The sequence below is a fragment of the Salvelinus alpinus genome, chromosome 34 (assembly GCF_045679555.1).
Source record: "Salvelinus alpinus chromosome 34, SLU_Salpinus.1, whole genome shotgun sequence".
Taxonomy (NCBI): Eukaryota; Metazoa; Chordata; class Actinopteri; order Salmoniformes; family Salmonidae; genus Salvelinus; species Salvelinus alpinus.
In genome coordinates, this window is record NC_092119.1 from 21,812,421 (window position 1) to 21,827,511 (window position 15,091).

At 44.8% G+C, this 15,091-nt stretch overlaps 1 protein-coding gene across 7 annotated transcripts in view; it reads right to left on the reverse strand.

Moving 5' to 3' along the window:
- The window catches only part of LOC139563695 (ral GTPase-activating protein subunit alpha-1-like), a 119,351-nt gene that overhangs the window by 48,000 nt on the left and 56,260 nt on the right, over nt 1–15,091 (reverse strand). For all 7 annotated transcript variants that reach the window (XR_011672621.1, XM_071382558.1, XM_071382555.1 and 4 more), the window contains 7 exons: nt 12,905–12,963; nt 11,810–11,918; nt 9,351–9,461; nt 9,178–9,246; nt 8,833–8,967; nt 7,999–8,182; nt 2,774–3,767 (listed from right to left, as the gene is read on the reverse strand). Coding sequence is in view for 6 of the 7 variants with exons in the window: in XM_071382558.1 (XP_071238659.1) it covers nt 2,774–3,767; nt 7,999–8,182; nt 8,833–8,967; nt 9,178–9,246; nt 9,351–9,461; nt 11,810–11,918; nt 12,905–12,963 (1,661 nt within the window). In the remaining variant the exon portion in view is untranslated. The remainder of the gene's footprint in view (nt 1–2,773; nt 3,768–7,998; nt 8,183–8,832; nt 8,968–9,177; nt 9,247–9,350; nt 9,462–11,809; nt 11,919–12,904; nt 12,964–15,091) is intronic.

Genomic DNA, 15,091 nt, shown 5'->3' on the forward strand with positions numbered 1-15,091 from the left:
ACTGGATCTCTCCAAATGTGCCAGTTCTGTAAACAATAGGCTACCTGCAGAATAAAGTTATTTTGCCATAACAACTTTGAATTGTTGCTTTTTTTTTGTAGACTATGATGTTGGTCATGTTCAGTAGGGCACACCGTAATAAAGCATTTCCAAACTGAAAAAGGGCTTTTCAAATTGAACTAGTTTGGGTAATACAGTGCCTTCAGAAAATATTCAACCCCCTCTACTTTTTCCACATTTTGTTGTTTTATAGCCTGAATCTAAAATTGATTCAATTGAGATTTTGTGTCACTGGCCTACACACAATACCCCACAATGTCAAAGTAGAATTATGTTTTTGCTCACTGTGTGCAATAATAGTGTTAAACATGATTTTTTTTAAAATCCCTACCTCATCTCTGTACCCCACACATACAATTATCTGTAAGGTCCCTCAGTCGAGCAGTGAATTTCAAACACAGATTCAACCACAAAGACCAGGTTTTCCAATGCCTCGCAAAAAGGGGTACATATTGGTAGATAGATAACATTCTTAAAAAGCAGACATTGAATATCACTTTGAGCAGAGTGAAGTTATTAATGACATTTTGGATGGTGTATCAATACACCCAGTGACTACAAAGATACAGTGCATTCGGAAAGTATTCAGACCCCTTGCTTTTTTCCACAGTTACAGCCTTATTCTAAAATTGATAAAAATGCTTTTTTCCCCCTCATCAATCTACACACAATACCACGTAATGACAAAGCATTATAAAAAAATATTTATATTTACATAAGTATTCAAGCCACTCCTGCATTGTTTTGGCTATGTGCTTAGGGTCGTTGTCCTGTTGGAAGGTGAACCTTCGCCCCAGTCTGAGGTCCAAAGCACTCTGGAGCAGGTTTTCATCAAGGATCTCTCTGTACTTTGCTCTGTTCATCTTCCCTCGATCCTGACTAGTCTCCCAGTCCCTTCCGCTGAAAAAACATCCCAACAGCATGATGCTGCCAACACCATGCTTCACCGTAGGGATGGTGCCAGGTTTCCTCCAGACGTGACGCCCTAGACGTGGATCTTGGTCACCTCCCTGAGCAATCTCCCCCGATTGCTCAGTTTGGCCGGGCGGCCAGCTCTAGGAAGAGTCTTGGTGGTTCCAAACTTCTTCCATTTCCAAATCATGTCCAATCAATTTAATACATTTTTTTTTATATCTGAGAATTAACCAATGATATCAGGCCACACCCGGCCATGATTACAGACACCTGTGTGTGTCCTTTGACACAATATAAACTAGTCACCCCGCAGTGTTTGTCATTATACCCTGATTAAGACAGCTTGTCTGTCGAAACGTTGGTTATTAGGTTATTAATTTATTGCATCGGAGCTCCTAGAGTGTGCGGCTCTCGTTAATTTTTGAAGTGTTCCACTCCACTAGCCAGCACCTCGCCTAAATAGGTGTGCGTTTCTTTTGCCTCTAGATCAATCAATTTAATATACCACAGGTGGACTCCAATCAAGTTGTAGAAACATCAAGGATGATCAATAGAAACAGGATGCACCTGAGCTTAATTTCGAGTCGCATAGCAGAGGGTCTGAATACTTTTGTAAATAATGTATTTCTGTTTTTATGTAAAATATTTTTGCAAAGATTTCTAAAACCTGTTTTCGCATAGTCATTATGGGGTATTGTGTGTAGATAGATTTTTATTTATTTAATCCATTTTAGAATAAGGCTGTAACGTATCAAAATGTGGAAAAAGGGAAAGGGTCTGAATACTTTCCGAATGCACTGTATACAGGCGTCCTTCCTAACTCAGTTGCCGGAGAGGAAGGAAACCGCTCAGGGATTTCACCATGAGGCAATTGTAACTTTAAAACAGTTACAGAGTTTAATGGCTGTGATAGGAGAAAACTGAGGATGGATCAACAACATTGTAGTTACTCCACAATACTAACCTAAATGACAGAGTGAAAAGAAGGAAGCCTGTACAGAATATATATATTCCAAAACATGCATCCTGTTTGCATTAAGGCACTAAAGTAAAACTGCCAAAAAAATTCCTGAATACAAAGCTTTATGTTCTGGGCAAATCTAATAAAACACATCACGGAGTACCACTCTTCATATTTCCAAGCATTGTGGTGGCTGCATCATGTTATGGGTATGCTCGTCATCGGCAAGGACCAAGGAGTTTTTTAAGGATAAAAATAAACAGAATAGAGCTAAGCACAGGCAAAATCCTAGGAAGAAAACCTGGTTTAGTCTGCTTTCCAACAGACACTGGGAGACAGAATCACCTTCCAGCAGAACAATAACCTAAAATGCAAGGCCAAATATACACTGGAGTTGCTTACCAAGCCTAGATTCAATGTTCCTGAGTGGCCTAGTTACAGTATTTAATTAAAAATCATCTTGAAAATATATGGCAATGATCGACAACCAACTTGACAGAACTTGAAGAATTTTGAAAACAATAAATGGGCAAATGTTGCACAATCCAGGGGTGGACAGCTCTTAAACTTACCCAGAAAGACTCACAGCTGTAATCGCTGCAAAAGTTGATTCTGACTTGTATTGACTCAGTGGTGTGAATACTTACAGTATGTAAATGAGATATTTCTGTATTTCATTTTCAATAAATGTGCAAACATTTCTAAAAACATGTTTAGAAACATACTTTAGAAACATACTTTCTGAAGGCACTGCACCTCCCAGTTTCAAAAGGTTTTCTCCTGTTGTGTGCCCCACTGAACAGGACCCTGGTTTGTGGTGTGGTGTGTCTCTCTCACCTCTTCTCCCAGGAGTTCATGCCCAGGATGTTGAGTAGCAGCCTGCAGTAGTAGAAGGCTGACTGGGGCCTCTGAGGCCCTGGCTCCCCTTGCTCCATGGCCCTCATGTTCAGCCCATTCCCCCTGTAAACCGCAAAGTCCCTCTCCTCTGCACACTGCTTCAGGATGGAGTTGATCACGTCGTTCTCCTGCTTCTCCGACACGCAGACAGGGGGTGGGGCGGGGATGTTAAGGGGGCCTCCGGCACGCTGAAGGCACTCGGGGCTGGAGTAACCCAGGTACTGCAGCATCTCATCTAGAACATCTTCTTCTCGCAGGGAGTTCCAGGACGGGACCGCCTCGCGACACACACGCTTAGCTTGCGGGGCCATGAGCTCCAACACACCTTCCACTTCCTCCTCTTCTTCCTCTCCTTCCTCCTCCACAGCCTCCCCCTGCTCCTCCTCTCCCAGCACCACCACCTCCTCCTCTTCCTCCAGTGCTGCCCCCTCTTGCCTCTCCTCTTCTTCCTTCTCTATAGGGTCTCCAACCCAGTTCTTCTCCTTCTCCCCTTCTGTAGTCCTTCTCTCTGTTGGTGTGTTACTGTAGAGGTGCAGGGGCTGATTGGGAACACCACAGTGAGGTGGCCCGTACAGCACAGCCGAATCCCACGAGTGTTTTCCGGAGATGTCTCGGACGATAACCCTCACACAGGCACTGGTGGTGGTGAGGCCTGCAGACATTCCTCCACCAGGCACACCGTCCTCAGCACGGACCTGCAGACAGGATAGGAGGGTGGTGCCGTTCAGGACAAAGAACTGTAGGTTTGGCCCATCGAAGAGCTCTGGGGCCAGGTCAGGGCTATCGCTGTAGGGGTTGTCCATGTTCTCACACACCTGGCTGGTCAGGGTAGCAGGGCCTCCAGACATGGGGTAGTGCCCAAGGTGGTTGACCAGGTGGGTGATGACTGTCCTGGCCGCGATGGAGATCAGACCATGCTGGATACGGCTCCGCACTACAGGGGGAGAGGAAGAGGTAAATAATAAGGAGATATTAAGAGCTCTAAAACAAGAACAAAGGGATATAATGGACACTGTTTAATGTTGACATTGCAGCATTTCTCAAGACCAGTTCCAATAAACAGGAGAAAAGACAGAAAAAGCCAGCCAGCCAGTCAGTAGATAACATGTGGGTATCAGCTCAACCCAGTGGGACCAGGTATTTCTAGTGTTACCCTCCAACAGAGGGTAAAGGGATGAAGGAATCTAGCCAATCAAAAGTAAAATGCTAGATACCAGTAACAACAACGCCAGACACCAGTTACAACAACGCCAGACACCAGTTACAACAACGCCAGACACCAGTTACAATAACGCCAGACACCAGTTACAACAACGCCAGACACCAGTTACAACAACGCCAGACACCAGTTACAACAACGCCAGACACCAGTAACAACAACGCCAGACACCAGTAACAACAACGCCAGACACCAGTAACAACAACGCCAGACACCAGTAACAACAACGCCAGACACCAGTAACAACAACGCCAGACACCAGTTACAACAACGCCAGACACCAGTTACAACAACGCCAGACACCAGTAACAACAACGCCAGACACCAGTAACAACAACGCCAGACACCAGTTACAACAACGCCAGACACCAGTTACAACAACGCCAGACACCAGTTACAACAACGCCAGACACCAGTAACAACAACGCCAGACACCAGTTACAACAACGCCAGACACCAGTTACAACAACGACAGACACCAGTTACAACAACGCCAGACACCAGTAACAACAACGCCAGACACCAGTAACAACAACGCCAGACACCAGTAACAACAACGCCAGACACCAGTTACAACAACGCCAGACACCAGTTACAACAACGCCAGACACCAGTAACAACAACGCCAGACACCAGTTACAACAACGCCAGACACCAGTTACAACAACGCCAGACACCAGTTACAACAACGCCAGACACCAGTAACAACAACGCCAGACACCAGTAACAACAACGACAGACACCAGTAACAACAACTTCAGACACCAGTTACAACAACGCCAGACACCAGTTACAATAACGCCAGACACCAGTTACAATAACGCCAGACACCAGTTACAATAACGCCAGACACCAGTTACAACAACGCCAGACACCAGTTACAACAACGCCAGACACCAGTTACAACAACGACAGACACCAGTAACAACAACTTCAGACACCAGTAACAACAACGCCAGACACCAGTTACAATAACGCCAGACACCAGTTACAACAACGCCAGACACCAGTTACAACAACGCCAGACACCAGTAACAACAACGCCAGACACCAGTTACAATAACGCCAGACACCAGTTACAACAACGCCAGACACCAGTAACAACAACGGCAGACACCAGTAACAACAACGCCAGACACCAGTTACAACAACGCCAGACACCAGTTACAACAACGCCAGACACCAGTTACAACAACGCCAGACACCAGTTACAACAACGCCAGACACCAGTTACAACAACGCCAGACACCAGTTACAACAACGCCAGACACCAGTTACAACAACGCCAGACACAAGTTACAACAACGCCAGACACCAGTTACAACAACGCCAGACACCAGTTACAACAACGACAGACACCAGTAACAACAACTTCAGACACCAGTAACAACAACGCCAGACACCAGTTACAACAACGCCAGACACCAGTTACAACAACGCCAGACACCAGTTACAATAACGCCAGACACCAGTTACAATAACGCCAGACACCAGTTACAACAACGCCAGACACCAGTAACAACAACGACAGACACCAGTTACAACAACGACAGACACCAGTTACAACAACGCCAGACACCAGTTACAACAACGCCAGACACCAGTAACAACAACGCCAGACACCAGTAACAACAACGACAGACACCAGTTACAACAACGCCAGACACCAGTAACAACAACGACAGACACCAGTAACAACAACGCCAGACACCAGTAACAACAACGCCAGACACCAGTTACAACAACGACAGACACCAGTAACAACAACGCCAGACACCAGTAACAACAACTTCAGACACCAGTAACAACAACGCCAGACACCAGTTACAATAACGCCAGACACCAGTTACAACAACGACAGACACCAGTAACAACAACTTCAGACACCAGTAACAACAACGACAGACACCAGTAACAACAACTTCAGACACCAGTAACAACAACGCCAGACACCAGTTACAACAACGCCAGACACCAGTTACAATAACGCCAGACACCAGTTACAACAACGCCAGACACCAGTTACAACAACGCCAGACACCAGTAACAACAACGCCAGACACCAGTTACAACAACGACAGACACCAGTAACAACAACTTCAGAAACCAGTAACAACAACGCCAGACACCAGTTACAACAACGCCAGACACCAGTAACAACAACGCCAGACACCAGTTACAACAACGCCAGACACCAGTAACAACAACGCCAGACACCAGTAACAACAACTTCAGACACCAGTAACAACAACGCCAGACACCAGTTACAACAACGCCAGACACCAGTAACAACAACGCCAGACACCAGTTACAACAACTTCAGACACCAGTTACAACAACGCCAGACACCAGTAACAACAACGCCAGACACCAGTTACAACAACGCCAGACACCAGTTACCACAACGACAGACACCAGTAACAACAACTTCAGACACCAGTAACAACAACGCCAGACACCAGTTACAATAACGCCAGACACCAGTTACAACAACGCCAGACACCAGTTACAACAACGCCAGACACCAGTTACAACAACGCCAGACACCAGTTACAACAACGACAGACACCAGTAACAACAACTTCAGACACCAGTAACAACAACGCCAGACACCAGTTACAATAACGCCAGACACCAGTTACAACAACGCCAGACACCAGTAACAACAACGCCAGACACCAGTAACAACAACGACAGACACCAGTAACAACAACTTCAGACACCAGTAACAACAACGCCAGACACCAGTTACAATAACGCCAGACACCAGTTACAACAACGCCAGACACCAGTTACAACAACGCCAGACACCAGTTACAACAACGACAGACACCAGTAACAACAACGCCAGACACCAGTAACAACAACGCCAGACACCAGTTACAACAACGCCAGACACCAGTAACAACAACGCCAGACACCAGTTACAACAACGCCAGACACCAGTTACAACAACGCCAGACACCAGTAACAACAACGCCAGACACCAGTTACAACAACGCCAGACACCAGTTACAACAACTTCAGACACCAGTTACAACAACGCCAGACACCAGTTACAACAACGCCAGACACCAGTAACAACAACGCCAGACACCAGTAACAACAACGCCAGACACCAGTAACAACAACACCAGACACCAGTTACAATAACGCCAGACACCAGTTACAACAACGCCAGACACCAGTTACAATAACGCCAGACACCAGTTACAACAACGCCAGACACCAGTTACAACAACGCCAGACACCAGTTACAACAACGCCAGACACCAGTTACAACAACGCCAGACACCAGTTACAATAACGCTAGATACCAGTTACAACGCTAGATACCTCAATGGTTCCAATGGAGAATCTTTTTACATTTCTGGGTGGCACCACGCAGAGAACAATCTGATGCCATGACACAATTACAGCCCTACAGAGCTAGATAAACCCGGAGTGAGCCATTACAGGGAAAAGGAATGTGACTATTGACAGGACAGGAGGACAGGTTTCTCTCTCGCTCTCTCTCTCCAATTAAATCTAGGGGGGCCTTTAAGGCACAGATCTTTCTTGGAAAAGCATTTTTTATCTCAATGAGACAAACCTATGTAAATAAATGTTAAATCTCTCCCTCCCTCCATCTTTCCTCCGATACCCCAAAAGAAAAGGAAAGGAATGAAATGAACAAATAAATTGATAGATCGAGGACCGGAGGGAAAAGGGGAGTTAGTTGCTAAGGAAGGAAGCATGCCTCACAAAGTGCTCCAATGATTAGTCATTATCCCCTGCTGGGAAAAGCTGCAGGTGTCCCCTGCTGCTCTGAATCTAACACAGGACACATAGGAGCCTAGCTGCATTCACATCACATCCAGTCTATAGGAGAAGGAATCAGAGTAGGGGAGAGGTAGAGATTAAGACAGAGGACGAGGAGGAGAAGAAGAGGGCGTTATGTTCTTACCCTCAGTGACAGGCTGTAGTTTGGAGGAGCGTTCTGAGTCAGGGGAGTGGAGGGGCTCTGGTTCCTTCAGACTCTCCAGTAGCAGGAAGGGGTCGTAGTCTGGACTGGTCAGGTCTGACAGGTTCATAGGAAAATACCTAGGGCTGTTGAAGTTCTGGGCCCCATACACACAGCCATGCAGCACCTGGGAGGAGAAGAGGGAGAGTGGGAAAGAAGAGTAAGACCCAAGAAAACAATCAATGAACACTACTGCACTATTTCACATGACTGTAATTTTCTATAGAGAGAAATAAAATGAGAGAGAAGAGAGAGAGCGCCAAAGAATGAGAGACAGAGAGAGAAAGGAGAGAGAGAAAATAGAAAGAAACTTGAGAGGTGGAATCCTTATCGGAAATAAGTAATTAAATTATCTGCTGATCCCGTCACAGTGCGTTTCCGTGGAGAGAGAGAGAGAAAGGGTGGTAATGGGAAAAGAGGATGCTGTGATTGAGTGCTGACAACTGAGGGAGTGAGTGAGTGAGTCTGGGTGTGCTCAGTGCCAGCTGTAGCATGCATTAGGAAGGAGGCCCCCCAGTCTGTATTAAAGGTGTAACGCTGCAGTCCTGAACTCCATTAGGAAATGAAAGAACACTCAACACAAAATAAGTGCTACTCCATGGGTCAGGTTCCACACTCCACTGAATGCTTTGGTCAATGCTAAGCAAAGTAAAGACGGATATGTCGGCATCAAATACTGTCTTGAAGTATATCAATTCACAAAGCTACTACATAAAGCTACTATTCACAAAGCAACTACTACTACAAAAGTATGGGCAAGGGTTCTACTGGGCATACCTTGTAGATACAGCTGAGGACAGACTTGTCTGGCTTCTCCTGGTCAGGGCTGAGGGTTTGGACAGGCTGCAGCAGAGTTTTAGGAGGCAGAGCCATCACCCAGTCCAGCAGGCACAACAGCAGAGACACCACCAACTAGGGACAGGAAAGCAAAAACACAGTTTGATTTCATAAATAAAGCAGAGAACAAAATACTGTATTATGATGAGGAAAATGTTCTTCATTGAGCTTCTGCAAGAAACATGTCAGGCCGGTATACTGTAAATAGAAAAGCAACAGTTGTGATCTTGTATTATTACCAGCTCTCCATGTGACTAGGAGAGTTGTGTATGAGAAGTGACATACCCTCTTGTCCAGTTCATGAGGCGAGGATTCTGTAGCGGGAAGCAGGTGAGTGATAGTCGCTATGAGGATCTGAAACAAGAGTTAACATGTCACTGTCATTCAAAAAGGATACTCTTCAAAAACTCCAAGAATAGTTGACATACTTCATTATTAAAATGGACATGCCAATTTACCTCAACTATTTTCTTTGGAGTGTCGAGGGGGAATTTCTGAAGGTCATCGACATAGTTTATGAGCAAGTGCAGAATGTCGGAGGCCACCAGCGCGACAGTTTTATTTGGAAACTGAAAAACAATGAGACACAAACACGCACGCAATTGAGAAAAGTGTAAGGGGCTCAGGGAGACGACCCTCCACCTCCTCCTCCCTCCCTCCTCCTCCTCCTCCTCTCACTGTGACCCTGCCTCAGGAAGAGTGCAGAGTGCTTTCCAGTGCAGCAGGCCAGGGCCAAGACGCACACAAAACAATGGTCCGGATCACCAGCCATCCCATTTGATTGGATAACAATATGGAGAGGAGTTAGAGAAGGGGCGGTGGGGAGGGGGGTCAGTTGACGAGCACCCTTATTTCAGAAGACTGAAAAATAACAATTCCTTGAGGTGGGTGTTGTATGTATTCTTCATGGGATTAGCCTTCGCCTTCTGTCTGAGCAGAGTGGAGAGCACACAGAAGCCAAAATGTTGAGTCAGGCCAGATTTAGCTGGGTTGGAGTTGTGTGAGGTGGGCCAGACCAAACCAGCCGGTACTGTCTGTAAGCTTCTTCTGGCTACTCAGAGCAGAACATCTTTCTCCCACTCCAGGCAGACTGACACTGCTGTAACTGTGCCAGTCAACAACACACAGACCAGGGCAGGCCACAGGGAGATACTGCTTCTGCGCTACTGCTAACCAGGGACTGCTACAGTACAATTCCCATGGGAAGGGATGAAGGCAAGGCAACACATTTCAAAATTCTAATCACTGTGCATGGCAGATGACTCCAACAGCATCAATAACACCAGGGTTGTGTGTTCAATTCCCATAGAGATCACATATACACTACCATTCAAAAGTTTGGGTCACTTTTTAATTTTTTTTAAATAACATCAAATTGATCAGAAATACAGTGTAGACATTGTTAACGTTGTAAATTACTATTGTAGCTGGAAATGGCTGATTTTAAATGGAATATCTATATAGGTGTACAGAGGCCCATTATCAACAACCATCAATCCTGTGTTCCAATGGCACGTTGTGTTAGCTAATCCAAGTTAATCATTTTAAAAGACTAATTGATCATTAGAAAACCCTTTTGCAATTATGTTAACACAGCTGAAAACTGTTGTTCTGATTAAAGAAGCAATAAAACTGGCCTTCTTTAGACTAGTTCAGTATCTAGAGCATCAGCATTTGTGGATTCGATTACAGGCTCAAAATGGCTAGAAACAAAGAACTTTCTTCTGAAACTTGTCAGTATATTCTTGTTCTGAGAAATTAAGGCTATTCCATGCGAGAAATTGGCAAGAAACTGAAGATCTCGTACAAAGCTGTGTACTACTCTCTTCACAGAACAGCGCAATCTGTCTCTAACCAGAATAGAAAGAGGAGTGGGAGGCCCCGGTGCACAACTGAGCAAGAGGACAAGTACATTAGAGTGTCTAGTTCGAGAAACAGACGCCTCACAAGTCCTCAACTGGCAGCTTCATGAAATAGTACCCGCAAAACACCAGTCTCAACGTCAACAGTGAAGAGGCGACTGGGATGCTGGCCTTTTTTTTGCAAAGAAAAAGCCATATCTCAGACTGGATAATAAAAAGAAAAGATTAAGATGGGCAAAAGAACACAGACACTGGACAGAGGAACTCTGCCTAGAAGGCCAGCATCCTGGAGTCACTTCTTCACTGTTGACATTGAGACTGGTGTTTTGCAGGTAGTATTTCATGAAGCTGACCATTTTTTAAATCCATCTGATATTGACTAAATTATAGCACAGAAAACATTTTGGTGGGAATTCAGGTATTCAATTTATTTTAAAATGTAATTTGTCTTAGAATGCAGTCATACATACATTTTGTAATATTATCAGGTATTTTGTAAAAACAATATGTTAAAATAAAGAAATGATATGTGCACTTATCTATACATAATAATCAGACATAATATCACTATTAATGAGTGTTCATTTTCAGAAGTTGCTTTCATTTCAGCGTATCTAATTTGTAAACATTTCAACTGTATTAAATTATAACTTTTGTCTATTACCCAAAAAATGAACACCCATCAAAATAAAGTTCTTTCTTCTCTTTCTTGTGATGCAAGTGTCAAGGCGATGCGTTATACCCCAGACGAAGCTTTATCGCCGTTATAGATGCCCAATTCAGCCATTACCGGAGTGTGTTTGACAGGTCATTACAAAAATGGTTGTAACGTTAACAGGAAAAAACGACAGGCACAATTAAGATGATGAAAGAGTCACAGGGGTAAAATAAACGCAATCAATCCAGTACGCTTTAAGTGACTAGTGGATTTTGCAGCTCAAACATAGGAAGTAGATGGCTGAAAATGACAGCTCCTCAGTGAGGCATGGGCATTGTTAACAATATATTCCATTTAGCAGAAGTGGCATATTACTATATCATATATAGCTAGTTACCTTTAGAGTGACACAGATGACATTGAGGGCTTCTTTGATCTGAGGGTGCTGAGTGCCGTGGACCAACTCCTCACACAGCCAGATACCCAGACTGCACAGGGCCACACACCTGACGGGGCCAAACACAACATAACACAACTCCCGTTCATTTTCCATTGGGCTGTTTTTTATTTAACGGACCCAAATGACACACATTAGCCCATTATAAATAGCTTTAATATTTTGAGTCACAGTTGGTAACCAATAAACACAAATACACATACATAAATGTATAATCAACTAACAATACCAATGTCAGTGTGATATTGAATGAGACTAACATGGACAATACACAGGGAAGACTACAGTATAACCAAGGCCAGCTTATATTAGTCACCAGAGCCCATACAGTGACACCCTCCTCCCCATTCCCTCGTCTCATTCTTCTTACAATAATCTGCTGCTTGGCAGATGTCTTCCTCCAGTCAGGGACAGGCAAAGACTGTGTCCTTTATGGTACCCTATTCTCTATACAGGGCGCTGGTCAGAAGTAGTGCACAATGTCGGGAATAGGGTATCATTTGGTTGTTTGGTTTGTGGGGATGGGTGGTTGTGGTTTGTTGGTGGGGATGGGTGGTTGGTTGGTTGGTGGGGGTGGTTGGTTGGTGGGGTGGGTGGTTGGTTGGTTGGTGGGGGTGGTTGGTTGGTGGGGTGGGTGGTTGGTTGGTTGGTGGGGGTGGTTAATTGGTGGGGGTGGTTGGTTAGTGGGGGTGGCTGGTTGGTGGGGATGGGTGGTTGGTTGGTTGGTGGGGGTGGTTGGTTGGTTGGTGGGGTGGGTGGTTGGTTGGTTGGTGGGGGTGGTTAATTGGTGGGGGTGGTTGGTTGGTTAGTGGGGGTGGCTGGTTGGTGGGGTGGGTGGGTGGTTATTTGGTGGGGGTGGTTGGTTGGTTGGTGGGGGTGGTTATTTGGTGGGGGTGGTTGGTTGGTTAGTGGGGGTGGTTATTTGGTGGGGGTGGTTGGTTGGTTAGTGGGGGTGGCTGGTTGGTGGGGTGGGTGGGTGGTTATTTGGTGGGGGTGGTTGGTTGGTTAGTGGGGGTGGTTGGTTGGTCTTCATACCTGGCTGGGGCTGAAGGCTCATCTATGGCTGAACTCAGGATGTGTTTGATGATGTGTTCCTGAAACGAAGGACAGGGTCTATCAATAAATGATCAATCAATCAATAATTAACTGATTGAGAGATTAACGCACCCATCAGCCTGTTTTATTCTCCATTGAACAACAGGTGTGCTGCTAAATCACACGCACACACACAAAACAGACTCCCTACTGGCTGAATTAACCAGTGTATTGTCATTCACAGCCAGACCCAGGCTATCATATGCCATAATGTGAAATTCTCTGTCCAAATATGAAACACTCTCATGCATGAAATTAGCTCTTTAACTAGCAATCAACAACAACATGCGGCACAATAACAACAAGGTCCTGTGAATGGGCGCCTGTGACATAGCTGATCACCCACTAGAGAGTTAGATAACCAAGCACTACTGCTCCCTCAGTACCACAGGGGGAAGAAATTAAAAGGTAATTGGGTTTAATGTGGGTTTGATACAACATCAAACAATAGGTGGCTTGTGTGGTCTAATGGTTACCAGTGATCAAGTGGTCTAATGGTTACTAGTGGTTACTAATGGTTACTAGTGGTCTAGTGGTTACTAGTGGTCTTGTGGTTACTAGTAGTCACTAATGGTCTAGTGGTTACTAATGGTCTAGTGGTTACTAGTGGTCACTAATGGTCACTAATGGTCTAGTGGTTACTAGTGGTCACTAATGGTCTAGTGGTTACTAATGGTCACTAATGGTCTAGTGGTTACTAATGGTCTAGTGGTTACTAGTGGTCTAGTGGTTACTAATGGTCTAGTGGTTACTAGTGGTCACTAATGGTCTAGTGGTTACTAGTGGTTACTAATGATCTAGTGGTTACTAATGGTCTAGTGGTTACTAATGGTCACTAATGGTCTAGTGGTTACTAATGGTCTAGTGGTTACTAATGGTCTAGTGGTTACTAATGGTCTAGTGGTTACTAGTGGTCACTAATGGTCTAGTGGTTACTAATGGTCACTAATGGTCTAGTGGTTACTAATGGTCTAGTGGTTACTAGTGGTCTAGTGGTTACTAGTGGTCTAGTGGTTACTAATGGTCTAGTGGTTACTAGTGGTCACTAATGGTCTAGTGGTTACTAGTGGTCTAGTGGTTACTAATGGTCTAGTGGTTACTAATGGTCTAGTGGTTACTAATGGTCACTAATGGTCTAGTGGTTACTAATGGTCTAGTGGTTACTAATGGTCTAGTGGTTACTAGTGGTCACTAATGGTCTAGTGGTTACTAGTGGTCTAGTGGTTACTAATGGTCTAGTGGTTACTAATGGTCTAGTGGTTACTAATGGTCACTAATGGTCTAGTGGTTACTAATGGTCTAGTGGTTACTAATGGTCACTAATGGTCTAGTGGTTACTAATGGTCTAGTGGTTACTAGTAGTCACTAATGGTCACTAGTGGTTACTAGTGGTCTAGTGGTTACTAGTAGTCACTAATGTGGTCTAGTGGTTACTAGTGGTTACTAGTGGTCTAGTGGTTACTAATGGTCTAGTGGTTACTAATGGTATAGTGGTTACTAGTGGTCTAGTGGTTACTAGTGGTCTAGTGGTTACTAGTGGTCACTAGTGGTTACTAGTGGTCTAGTGGTTACTAATGGTCTAGTGGTCACTAGTGGTTACTAATGGTCTAGTGGTTACTAGTGGTCTAGTGGTTACTAGTAGTCACTAATGGTCTAGTGGTTACTAATGGTCTAGTGGTTACTAGTGGTCACTAGTGGTCTAGTGGTTACTAGTGGTCTAGTGGTTACTAGTGGTTACTAATGGTCACTAGTGGTCTCGTGGTTACTAGTGGACTCGTGGTTACTAGTGGTTACTAATGGTCACTAGTGGTCTCTGGTTACTAGTGGTCTCGTGGTTACTAGTGGTTACTAATGGTCACTAGTGGTCTCGTGGTTACTAGTGGTCTCGTGGTTACTAGTGGTTACTAGTGGTCTCGTGGTTACTAGTGGTTACTAGTGGTCTCGTGGTTACTAGTGGTTGGTGCCGCCACCTCCAGTATATTAATACCGGTGTGAATATGGGTAATAACCTCAAACCCCACTGCCATTTGACACACTGTGTCCCCCTCCTATCTTTCCAATATACCTCTCTCTCTGACCATCTGTTCAATAAAATCACACAAACTACCACGTCTTTAAAAAAATATA